The sequence below is a fragment of the Arabidopsis lyrata genome (assembly GCF_000004255.2).
Source record: "Arabidopsis lyrata subsp. lyrata unplaced genomic scaffold ARALYscaffold_3, whole genome shotgun sequence".
In the NCBI taxonomy this organism is placed as follows: Eukaryota; Viridiplantae; Streptophyta; class Magnoliopsida; order Brassicales; family Brassicaceae; genus Arabidopsis; species Arabidopsis lyrata.
The window spans coordinates 23,831,389-23,842,809 of record NW_003302553.1 but is presented as its reverse complement, the minus strand read 5'-3'; the positions used below and the strand labels follow the sequence as shown (position 1 = coordinate 23,842,809).

The 11,421-nt window shown below is 38.0% G+C and overlaps 5 protein-coding genes across 6 annotated transcripts; 3 read left to right on the top strand and 2 right to left on the bottom strand.

The window, feature by feature from the left end:
* The first annotated feature begins 56 nt into the window (after positions 1-56).
* Positions 57-2,021, top strand: LOC9322343. Of its 2 annotated transcripts, none has more exons than XM_021031595.1 (4): positions 57-232; positions 501-635; positions 1,256-1,443; positions 1,561-2,021. In XM_021031595.1, exons 1-4 carry the CDS (start codon positions 183-185, stop codon positions 1,758-1,760), a joined length of 573 nt encoding a protein of 190 aa, XP_020887254.1. In that variant the 5' UTR covers positions 57-182; the 3' UTR covers positions 1,761-2,021. The 2 variants fall into 2 exon arrangements, with proteins under 2 accessions (XP_020887254.1, XP_020887253.1); XM_021031594.1 differs by having other exon boundaries at positions 61-232; positions 1,558-2,021.
* A 1,166-nt stretch (positions 2,022-3,187) lies between these two features.
* Positions 3,188-3,669, top strand: LOC110229980. The gene has a single exon (XM_021031318.1). It carries the CDS (start codon positions 3,311-3,313, stop codon positions 3,509-3,511), a length of 201 nt encoding a protein of 66 aa, XP_020886977.1. The 5' UTR covers positions 3,188-3,310; the 3' UTR covers positions 3,512-3,669.
* Positions 3,670-3,887: 218 nt separating this feature from the next.
* Positions 3,888-5,747, top strand: LOC9320265 (F-box protein At2g20380). The gene has a single exon (XM_021031317.1). The coding sequence runs from the start codon at positions 4,279-4,281 to the stop codon at positions 5,446-5,448; it is 1,170 nt and encodes a 389-aa protein (XP_020886976.1). The 5' UTR covers positions 3,888-4,278; the 3' UTR covers positions 5,449-5,747.
* Positions 5,748-6,128: 381 nt separating this feature from the next.
* Positions 6,129-8,597, bottom strand: LOC9320264 (xyloglucan galactosyltransferase MUR3). Its single transcript, XM_021031316.1, has one exon. It carries the CDS (start codon positions 8,187-8,189, stop codon positions 6,330-6,332), a length of 1,860 nt encoding a protein of 619 aa, XP_020886975.1. The 5' UTR covers positions 8,190-8,597; the 3' UTR covers positions 6,129-6,329.
* Positions 8,598-10,563: 1,966 nt separating this feature from the next.
* LOC9320263 lies at positions 10,564-11,420 on the bottom strand. Its single transcript, XM_021032016.1, has one exon. The coding sequence runs from the start codon at positions 11,143-11,145 to the stop codon at positions 10,762-10,764; it is 384 nt and encodes a 127-aa protein (XP_020887675.1). The 5' UTR covers positions 11,146-11,420; the 3' UTR covers positions 10,564-10,761.
* Between the last annotated feature and the right edge of the window lies 1 nt (position 11,421).

Below are 11,421 nucleotides of genomic sequence, written 5' to 3'. Positions count from 1 at the left end.
CCATCTATATTTTATTTCAACAAAAGGAGAAAAAACTTGCTCACCAAAAAGTAAAAAAGGAGAAAAAACTATGTAAAAAAAAATCTAAATGGTAGCGCAAAACCCAAAACCCTACAGATAATCCCCAATCTCGCTGCTCCGGGTCAAATCAGCGAGTCGGGTCGAAAATTCACCTGAGAAAAATGTTCGCGAGGCGGCTCTCGTCCTTCTTCAAAGGATCTTCAACCTCAAGGTACTCAAAATGTTGGATCTTCTCTCAATTTTCGTTTAATGACCATGGAATTGTAGTTAGAATCCGATCGATTTGCGATCTTGCAATTAGAATCCGATAGATTTCTCGTCTATCACGATTTCAAAATCGACCTAGTTTTCTAGCCATTTAGACCTATTGAGTTGAGTTTCTATGGAAGAGACACGATTCCATTCAAAATTTTGGATGATCTCTGTTATCTATGATCGTTTTAGGAGTTAAAATGAGCTGAAGAATGTTTTTGAAACAGCTCGGACAAAGCAGTGAAAGTTGGGACATTGGGCTCTTTTGGTCGCAAGGCAGTGTCTTTTGTCTTGATTACAGTCACTGGTGGTGTTGCTTTGAGTGCTCTCGATGATCTTTCTATCTATCGTGGATGTAGCAGGTAATCACATCACATCACAGCTTCGTTTCATCGAAAATGCATTTATCTATCCATTGAAGTTTAGCTATTGCAATGGACATACTATGAATGGGGGCTGGGACCATTGGAATAGATTCTTGATCTCTGCAACTGAAATTTGACCTTGTTTTGTTATCAATGGGTCGTTGTTTATTGATGCAAGGATCAACTTAGAAAGACAACAAACGAAACTCAACTTCTACTGCTACTGATACATGTACCTCAGTTAATGCTGTGTCCATATTTAGATTTTGGCTTGAAGCTTATGGACTGCTTTAGTGAAACTGGTTAAGCAAATGAAGTAAAAAGATATGTAGTCTGGTTTCTCATGTGTATTTCCGTCTATCTTGTGCTAGTGCCGCCACTTTACAAAGTAATGATACTTCTTCTTCCTGTCCTCGCTAGGAATCGAGTAAAAAGTCAGCCGTAATATCCAGAACAATCATCCTTTGGAGTTCTATAGGCACCATTTTGTTATTTTGTTGTGCATTCTATCAACGCCCCTCATGAATATCTCTATGCTCTTCTCCTTGTATCATCAAATCAATAACATGGATTTGCATTGGCGATTACTCAAAAGTCTTTGTATGCTTCATTTTCAGCAAGGCGATGGAGAAGGTGATGAATAGTAAGGCGATGATTGAAGCCATTGGAGAGCCAATTGAGAAAGGGCCATGGTACAATGCTTCACTAGCTGTTTCTCACCAAAGGCACTCAGTGTCTTGTTCATTCCCTGTGATTGGACCACAAGGCACCGGAATCTTGCATCTCAAAGCTGTTCGCAATGGAGGTAAAAATTTCCAAAACCCAAGCAGTCACTCGAGACAAAAATATGTGTTAGGTATCTGCATTTGCCATTTTTCTTACTCATTGGATCCTCTTTGCACTTTGTTTCTTGGAATAGAAGATAGCATGTTTGGGTTTCTCCAGCAAAGGGACTGGGACATTCTGATAATGGACGCACTTGTCCATGTCCCGTCAAACGAGGGGCCCCAACAAACCTTGAGAATCAACGTTTCTAACATCGTTGATCCTTCGCCTGGTACCGACGATTTGCCTGGTACCAACGATAAACCTTCGGTACCACGAGAGCCAGAGAAGAGTTAAACAGAGAGAGAGAACGCTTCGTGGAGCTCCTGGCTATGGGTTTTATTCCATTCCATTCCATTATATCTTGTGGAGCAACAGAGAGAATTGGGTCTTTTATTTACTAATAATGAACACTTTCTTTTAGGAGTATACAAAAGCTGAATACATGATTGGTAATAATAGTCTAGTGAATAACAGCATTGCTATATCCGTTTTGATTTGGCCGCTTTTTGCTCTTTATGTTTTCATATAATATGTTTTACGTGTTTGTTTGGCTAATTGCATCAATCAAAATCTAAATTAGAATCTTAACACTGCTTCAATCTTATTAAACAAACAATTTGGAGGAGGAACAATTTTGTTATATCATTTTTTTTTTTAGGAAAACTGTAGGACCCACATGTCTGAAAATGGAACGAAAATGTCTTGTAAATGGTAAAAAAAAAATGAGGAACAAAGAGAACATGACATTCCTACTCATTCTTTTCCTCAAATTTGGTTACCAATCGGAGCCTATGCTTTCAAAAACGAATTTATTTTTCTAATCCTACTAATATTAATCTGAAGGTACAAATAAAAATATGGGAAAAATGTCATTTAAATCATCACTTTACCATTTTCGTTGGTTTAAATCATGAATTCTAGATCTGGTGATTTAAATCCTTAATTTTATGTTGATTTTCATTTTTATCATGAATTCTCATTAACAAAGCCAATTGAGACACATCGCTAACTGGCTAAACGGATTAATAAGACGATGTCATCGCATAACTGACACTTCGAAGCCATCACATAATTTTTCTTCTGCACCAACATGGTTTCCATCTTTTTCTTCGTTCGATTGCTCCGTTGAGCCAGTTAACAATGTGCCTCAATTGGCTTAGTCAACGAGAATTCGTGATTAAATTAAAGGTCAACATAAAATTGAGGATTTAAATCATAAGATCTACATAAAATAAGGATTTAAATCACCAGCTCCATAGTTCATGCTTTAAACCAACGAAAATGGCAAACTAATGATTTAAATGACATTTTTCCCATAAAAATATAGCCTTTAAGTTGTTAATAATCACATCACAATGTCATTACAATTTTACTTTTTTTTTCTGAACAAATTATAATCTCTCATGAAGAGTACTATGTCAATTGCATTATCATGATTAATCGGATATACATATCCAATTTAATATTAAATCTTGGATGCAGATTCCTTCGGCTAAGATCGTGAGGATCCTGCAAGAATTAATCACAAATATTTAAAGATATATCAAAAAGAAATCATCAGGATATCAATCGAATTCCAATAAAATATATATCTCATATTTATCGTATTAAATTTAAGAGAAAAAACAATCTTAAAACAGAAAAAGGATCTTTTAAAAATCTCGTAAATTTGCAAAACCACTAACATTAAAATCGCATTAAAAAGCCTTTCAAACCTAATATAAAAGAATCTTCAAAGAAAAAAAAATAAAACAAATCAAAGGCAAAACAGCAACTTTTGAGTTCTGTGGAACCACTTTGGTCTCTCTTCAGAGTTGTTTACAGTTAGCGATCGAGATCCAGTCATGGCGGGTACAGTAGCAAGATTTGTGAAAAAGTTTGGTAAAGATGATATTTGGTATCGATTATCGTTGGTAGTAATACCAGTCTCAGGTGTCTTAATAGTACTTGCGCAAAAGAAGCTTGACTGTATCAGAGAGGAAAAGAAGCTTTTGAATGCGAGGTTTGATCAACTGAAGGCTAGGGGAATAATCAGAGAGCAGTAATCGGTCGGTCACAGATTACCCAAAAGGGGTGTTTTGGCTTTGTTTTTTTTGTTTCTTCTTTCTTTTCTAGGGTTTAATATTTGTTTCTCCATACACGTTTCCATGCATGAAATCAAGCAACTCTATGCAATTAGTTTATTATTGATTTTAACTTCTTATTTTTTTGTGGTCTTATTACATCATCACTAGAAATATTTAATCTAATCCTATTATGGTGATATTCAACTACGTGAAGCATATGCGATTTTGATGAATAATTCTCATAAACAACGATTATACGATGCAGCTCTCTCCGAAATATTGGGATTTTCAACTGACAGTTCTGCATGTACGACATTTCTGTGATGAACATGTTCTTTCCACAAGACTCAGACCATTACAAACGGTTCTGCATGCGATACTCTAGACCTCGGATCAGTTTTGCACCATTAATTTGCAAAAAATAAAACAAGATTCTTTGAGACTCGAACTCCGGACCGTTGGTCAACCATGGAACCAAAGAGGTTTGTTAAAAAAAAATTATTGCAAAAAAGATTAAAAGAAAAAAAGCCCAACAGCATACAAAAGAAGAAGAACCCAATTTTAAAAAATCAAGCCCACCAATAGGATAACTAGAATAAGAGAAGTCGTAGCCCAATATGGCCCAAGTTAGAGACGGAGGCAAAAGAGAAGTGAGGAAGAAAATGCAATCAGGAGAAGCGTTGCTGCTGAAACATTGACTGATTCCGATCGACGGATGCTTGCAATTCTGTTCCGATTAGTAACCAATGTCGTCGTCTCCCGAGAAGAAGAGGAAGAAATGGTCACCAGACTCACTTCCCTATGATTTGATTGTGACCATCTTAGCCCGCCTCTCGCGATCCTATTACCCTAAGCTCTCCTTAGTCTCCAAAACCTTCAGAGCAATCCTTGCTTCACCGGAGCTTTACCAAACCCGAATCCTCTTAAGCCGCACTGAGACACTTCTCTATGTTTGCTTAAGCTTTCCTGATGAAGCTAACCCTCGCTGGTTCACTCTCTACCGAAAACCTAATCAGATCCACACCACTAAGAAGAATAAGAAGAAGAAAGATGGTTCAAGTGTTCATCTTTTGGCTCCAACACCGATCCTCAACTCTCCTCCTGTGGAATTCTCAAGTCTTCTCGCTGTTGGTTCTTATCTTTATGCCTTTAGCGCAGCCATGGAAGATCCTCCATGCTCTAACCTCTGGTTTCTTGACTGTCGAACTCACACTTGGCTTCAAGCTCCAAGAATGCGACTGGCTATTGGTAACTTAGATGGGATTATGTATTTAGCAGCTGAAACTCCAGATTCTTTGAAACGTGTTGAAGTGTACAACATAGAGACTCAAACTTGGATTCCTGTGCCGCCCAACAAACGGAGAGTCAAACTCATACATATGAAAGGAAAGCTTTACATGAACGTTGGTAAACTTTTGAGTCTTGCTGAGAAGGTTTTGCCTTTAAACCCAAAGGTTCGATCATTGGAAATAATGTCTCCTAGGGATGTTATGGCTTTTAAGCCTGAGGTTTGTGGGGCATTTGAAGCGTTAGGATTGGATACGGTCAATACAGATTTAAATCGAGGTTCTTTTTGTATGATAGAGGAGATGACCTATCATTATGACCCTAGTGTAAAGTTTAGATGGAGAAAAAGTATGGGAGGAGTTTGGAGAACATTAGGGGGCTTAGAAGGGCTACCTAAGTTTGCTAGATATAGTACTGTTAAATTGGCGGATTGTGGTGGTAAGCTGGTTGTTTTGTGGGACAAGTATGTGCCTGCAAGTGGGTATGAGGAGAAGATGATTTGGTGTGCAGAAATTTCGCTTGAAAGGCGCAACAAGGAAGAGATTTTGGGGAAGGTCGAGTGGTTAGATGCAGTTCTTACAGTCCCTAAGTCTTACAAATTTGTTGATGCTAAATCTGCTACTGTTTGACAGGTTTGAGCGCTTATAATTATGATCTGCATTCACTTGCTTTGTTTGTAGGATGGTTTAAGCTTATTTAGTGAGTTCTTTTAGTGCCTGACATTGTTTTTGGTTATAAATATCTGGCATTCACTTGCTTGTAGATGATTAAGCTTATTTGGGGACTTGTCTGTCTCTTTGATAAACCCTTTGATGACAAACTCATTCTGCTACTGTTTGATGAAGGATGCATGAGACTAGCGGGTAATGTCCGTTTTTGTTCTGAATATGTGTTGCAAAATGTCTATATATGTGACTACCATGACGAATGCTTGTCTTGTGCTTTTAGCGGTCACCTCTAAACATATGCACGCACTTGTAGACTGATTAAGCTTACTTTGTCTATGAAAATTCGTTTGTTTGTGTTGCATAGAAGAGTACAGTTCCCTTTACATTCACAAGAAGAGCTAAAACAAGATACACAATTAGTGCAGTCCATTGAGCTTTCTTATTTATGTAATAAGTGACCAAGTTGCAGAATTATAACAGGGCTTTGGTGTTAATGGTGAGACTTTCTTTCATGTCTTGTAGAGCCAACCAACAAAGAAATTGCCACTGAAACAATTTGAGGATCCTCTGTTTGTTTTTAGCTTCTTTTTTCGGTTCTTGAAGCCTAAAGAGTAATTACCATAAGCACTGACTTCAGTTAGAAACTTGAAAAGGGTCACTTCTTATTATTAATTTCTGTGGGTAACTGATACAACAAAAATCTCAAACAAACTTATCTCTATGAAACTAGAGAAACTACATTTGATACCAATACAACAAAAATAAATCATTTTTTGTCCGTATAATTGTAACCGAAAACTATATCCCAAACCGTAACAAAATGTGGCTGCTTCTGTCTCTTTTCATTGTGTCTTATCTCTCTGCTCACTCTTCCATGAATTCTTAGCTGCATCTGCTGAAATTGTCGTGCCTCCATTGCCATCGCTGCCGCCATCTTCTCCGGGCTTTGGTTTGGAGAAGAACGGGTCCCACACATGGCCCCCAGCTTCCCGTTGGCCTTCCTCCAGCAACGCATACTTCCAGCTGTTCTCCTCCACGAAGTTGTCATACTCGGTTCGTCCCTCGATCATGTTCTTCCTTAACCGAGTCACCTTGTCTATCACAGCCTGTACCGAGACATCAAATGCATCTTTCTGCGTCTCCAGTTCTGATCTCGGGTCTGCGTAGATCAGCCTTGGGATGAGGTTGATGACATTCTCTCTCATTATCTTGACCTGCTCGTGTGGAATCTGAAGGAGTCGCTCCTCAATGCTAATGTTTCTCTTCCGAATATCATCCTCGGGGATGAATACAGAGTAGGTTGTGTAGTTCTTGGGTAGATGCCACGTGTATTGGGTGTAGGCTGAGCCTGGATGGAAGAAGACCGGTATACAACCGGCAAGCATTGAGTCAAATGCCGATCTTCGGGTGTAAGAGTCTCCCTGTGGCTGCAGACAGAAGAGAGAGCTTTGAAACATTTGCATAATGCTGCTTGGTGCATGACATTTGCTCTCTCCAAAATCGCATTCTAATAATTTGCCAACATTTGAGTTTCGGCATTGATCAATGATCTGCCCTCTGATGGATTTCGGATTGTCAGGTCGTGGGGCTCCTGCAAATGAGAAAAGCCACTTCCTTTCCAGGTTTTTCATCCGGTCTTGCCATTCAAAAACCTCTGAGTCCTTTGCTGGGTGGAAGTAGGTTGGGTATGGGATCCCAAAATCATTTGCGTTCCATGGACTCGACTCAACCACAAGCATAGACATGTTCTTGGCAGCTGGTAAGAAGAGAAGCTTGTTGCCCCAATCGGTTTCTTCTTCAGACAATCTCCTAAAATCCCACGTTATCCTACCCGCCACAAGGAAATGATCTTTTCCTCTCATTATATCCCACTCAGGCCGCTTCATGAGCCAATTGACCAACTCAAGCGAAGCAGCATCCCTTCTTGAGATATTATATCCCCACAGGTACCTAGCAATGTCGAATCCAGCATAAAAGGGCACAAAGATCGCAGCAGCAAGAGAAGAATCATTCGTCAGACATTTGTACTGCTTCATCCGGTTGCTGAATATCACATCAACAGCAAACTGATTAGTCGCATACCAACCTTCATCAGAGAAGACACCTTCAACATTCTCAAGCGGCGGGCCAAGGCCAGCATTGGTTGTGAACTTGCACATGTTAGTCCAGAGACTAAGCTTCTTACAGTCTCTAAGCATATCCTCATTGAACTTGGAGGGTAGATCATGAACATAAATGTACTTCCCTCCACAAGGGTCACTCTTGTTGTCTACTGTCTTCAACGCTCTTATAAACGAAAACTCCTGTTTCTGCCTACTCTCAACAATTCTAGGCGGCTTAAAGGTGGTAGTAGAATTAGCTACTGGTGCAGGAGAGAGTACTGGCTTATCGATCGTAACTAAAGGATCTTTAGGAGGTGGTTTCGATGGAGCTGCATGAGGCTCTAAAGGGAATTTATCAACACGAAGAGAGATTGATGATGGCTGAGACTGAGCATAACTAGGTTGCAATTGGATCTGTTTATCAATGTTACTGCTCCCTAAGACAACAAAATGGAAGTACAACAACAATGCCCAGAAAAAGAGTGATAACGCAACCAACAAACAGATTCGATTAGTCTGATTCTTCCCATTTCCCTTCTCCATAGGCTCTGTAGGAGCAACTTCTGCAGAGCGACGCCTCATAGAAACCCTTGGAATCATATAGAGTGTACGAAGATCACAAACATCTATACAAAAAAGATCAACCAACCCTAAAGAGCAAAACCAACTCCTATCAAAGCCTCTAGAGGTGGTTTTTACACGAGATCGAAGTAATTGAAGCTAAATCGTAGCTCAGGCGCAGAGAAAAATCCAGAAAGGATTCAGATTTGAGAATGTAGAAGTGTACCGACAAGGATCCGCAAGAGAAGGAGCTACGAGGAAGAAAGAAAGATTATAGCTTTTTGATTGATCCTTCAAGGGAAGATCTAGAGATGTGTGAAAGTGAAGATTTTTAACATTGATGAGGCCAAAGATCGATGAATTTTTGACCTGGCTTTGAGCTCGTCTCATCAGTCATCACCGTCAATGGGAGGAAGAGAGATACTTCTGTATATGTAATTGAAAGCGCACGTTAGTCGGACGGCTAAATCTGCGCCGTCAGTTTTTTTCTTGTAGTTGTCGGTGACCAGTGGGACCTTGCCACGTGTAATGACATGTCGGTTCAAGTGTCGATTACGTCAGCTATAAACCTCTTGGACTCTTTGACCTCGTAACGTGATTTCGGCGAGCGTGTGGGTATTACTCCACGTGTAATCATGTGAGTGGTTGATATGATAAAAGCACTTTGGAAATGGCATAAATTACAGAATTTGATGGTAAGCACTAAGCATTAACCAAAAGACGACGTTGTAACATGATTACTTCAAGTTCAAGCTCATTGATGTTTAACGTCTCTCTGCTAAATGCTAATTACTTTTTTTTTTTTTTTTTTTGACTTCTCAAATGCTAATTACTTATTTCAGTGAGTACATCATTTTCGATTGCTTTAATTTGAATGTTGTGGAGAAATAAGTTTAAGAAATACTGCAAATGGTTGCACAATTTAAAAGGTTAAAAAGGTAGAAAAATACTATTTAATTAAATTTTACTATTTGAGTTGAAAATGTTGAAAAAATTATTCAACCCATTCAATTTTTAAAATTAAAAAAATGAACAAGTTATAAATAAAAAATGTTCAACGTGTTCATCCATATTTCTTTAGATGAATAGGTTGATTTGATATTCAAACCAATTTTGTTCAACCTAATAATTTCAATAGTGCATGATGTCCAACTAATGATGACAGTAAGCATAAAGCAGATGAATAACCTTTTCACAAACCTACCTTACATAAATAATTAAGTCTATAATAAGACCGAAAACGCTCCAAAATGACTTTGTTTGTATAGAACTATATATGTAAGGTCGAATAAGAGAAGAGAGACATTCGAATGCAAAACATAATTCCCTGCCTTTTTTATTTTGATGAGTAAACTTTTGTTAGCCAGTTGAAAATTTGTTTTCATTTGTTTAAATTCAAAATTAGAGATAGATTATATGAATCTTTTAGATTATTGGTGTCTAATTTATGGTGGTAAATGGTTTTATGGTAGGTAGTAGGAGTAATAAATATGCTTTTTTTTTTTTTGAGCAAACAGATAAATAACAAAATTAAAATTAAATCGAATAGTTAAAACTCAAAAAAAAAACTGGTCAAATCGAATTAGGAGATTTACATTCGAACTAAAAAAAATAATAAAAAAAATGTTTGTCGTCTATGTCGGGATTAGTTGTATAAATGATGAGAAGACTCTCCACTTTCATACACTCATAGCCAATAAATAACAAAACAAAAAGAGCAAAAATAAAATAAAATTAGAAACTTTAAGAGACAAACGTGGCTTGTGGGAGTGGGGAAGTTTGTGCTCTCCAATGTATATAACTCACATGGATACCACAAAGGACTAGCAACAAATTTATTTACTCCTCCTTTGAATAATTGAAGGGAATAGTGGACTAGCATTAAGTTTGTTTTTCGCAACAACGATTAAAAAAAGAAATCACTTTTGATTCTTTAATTATTTGTTACAATTGGTGAACATGTTAGGATGATTTGCAAAAGTGAGGAGTTGAACCAAAATTGTACGAATTCGTAATTAAAGAATAATATTCTCTTGAAAGATTCTTGAATCGATGAACACAAATGAGATTGTGGTCTTCTAATCAATCATCTAATGGGACTATGGAGGATGGGCAAAAGTATATGTAGAAAAGAAAGATTCTAGCTAATTCGATAGATTTTTATTAGTCAAATCGGTACTTAAATAGTAGTGAAGTCACACATCCTAGTACTACCATCGCCTAAGCACGCTTAACTGCAGAGTTGTGATGGGATCAGTGCATTAGTGCTGATACGATCGCATCCATAGTAGTTATAATTCGGTTGTTGAGAATCTTGAGATTGTAATTGGTACGTACTTCATTGCTTTTAATCCGGTAGCCTCTTGACTTTGTCAAGTATGTCCCACTAAAACTACTACAGAATTTGCATAACTGGACCATATAGCATTAATCTTCGATTTAATCTGGAATGATATGAATTAATACAACATAAAATGTGTTTTTGACCGTTAGATATCAACTTACTGGAATAGTTTAACATTTGATAATAGATAAGCAACTAATCGAGGAAGTAATTATGGACGAGATAGTTCTTACTTCTTAGCATGAACATCAGTTCATGAGGAGAGATCTATACGGAACCAATTTTCTTCCGGAACCAAGAGGAGAGGAAGAGAATGAATACTAAAAAGATGTTAAAGAGACAGACCAAACATAACCCAACCTTAATCAAGCTCATCTCCTTCTGTCTAGATATGTTATCGTCGCGGGTCATTTTAACATCTTTGATATGGAGATGAACACCGGGATCTCTTAGCTTAACCTTGCTACCGATCAAAGCTGAACCACATGTTGCTTGAACATTGCTGTTCACGTAGATGTTGATCCTGCAACCACTTTGACTCGCTATGTCTACATCCCTAGGCGCCACCATCACCGCACCAACATTTCTCCCATTCAAGTTGATTCCACCACTGCCAGATTCGGGTTCGGGATAGTCTCCGTCATCTTCCATTTGGGACAGACTGCAAAATGAGTCTATCCTGTCCCTCCAGTGTCATGATATCTGCTCTAAATCCTTTGCTTGGTTCTTGGGGTTTCCTAAAGTTCTTTACTTTTTTCTACAGCTAGAAGCAAAGTGATATATTCTACGATTTGCATGTCTAGATTCCATACCCACCCCCAAAATCAAGGGTACCGAAGGACTTAAGATGGGTTAATGGGTATCAATATTTCATTATCAGTAGATAACGCCATAACGGAGTCAAAATATGCCCTTGACCAGAAACTT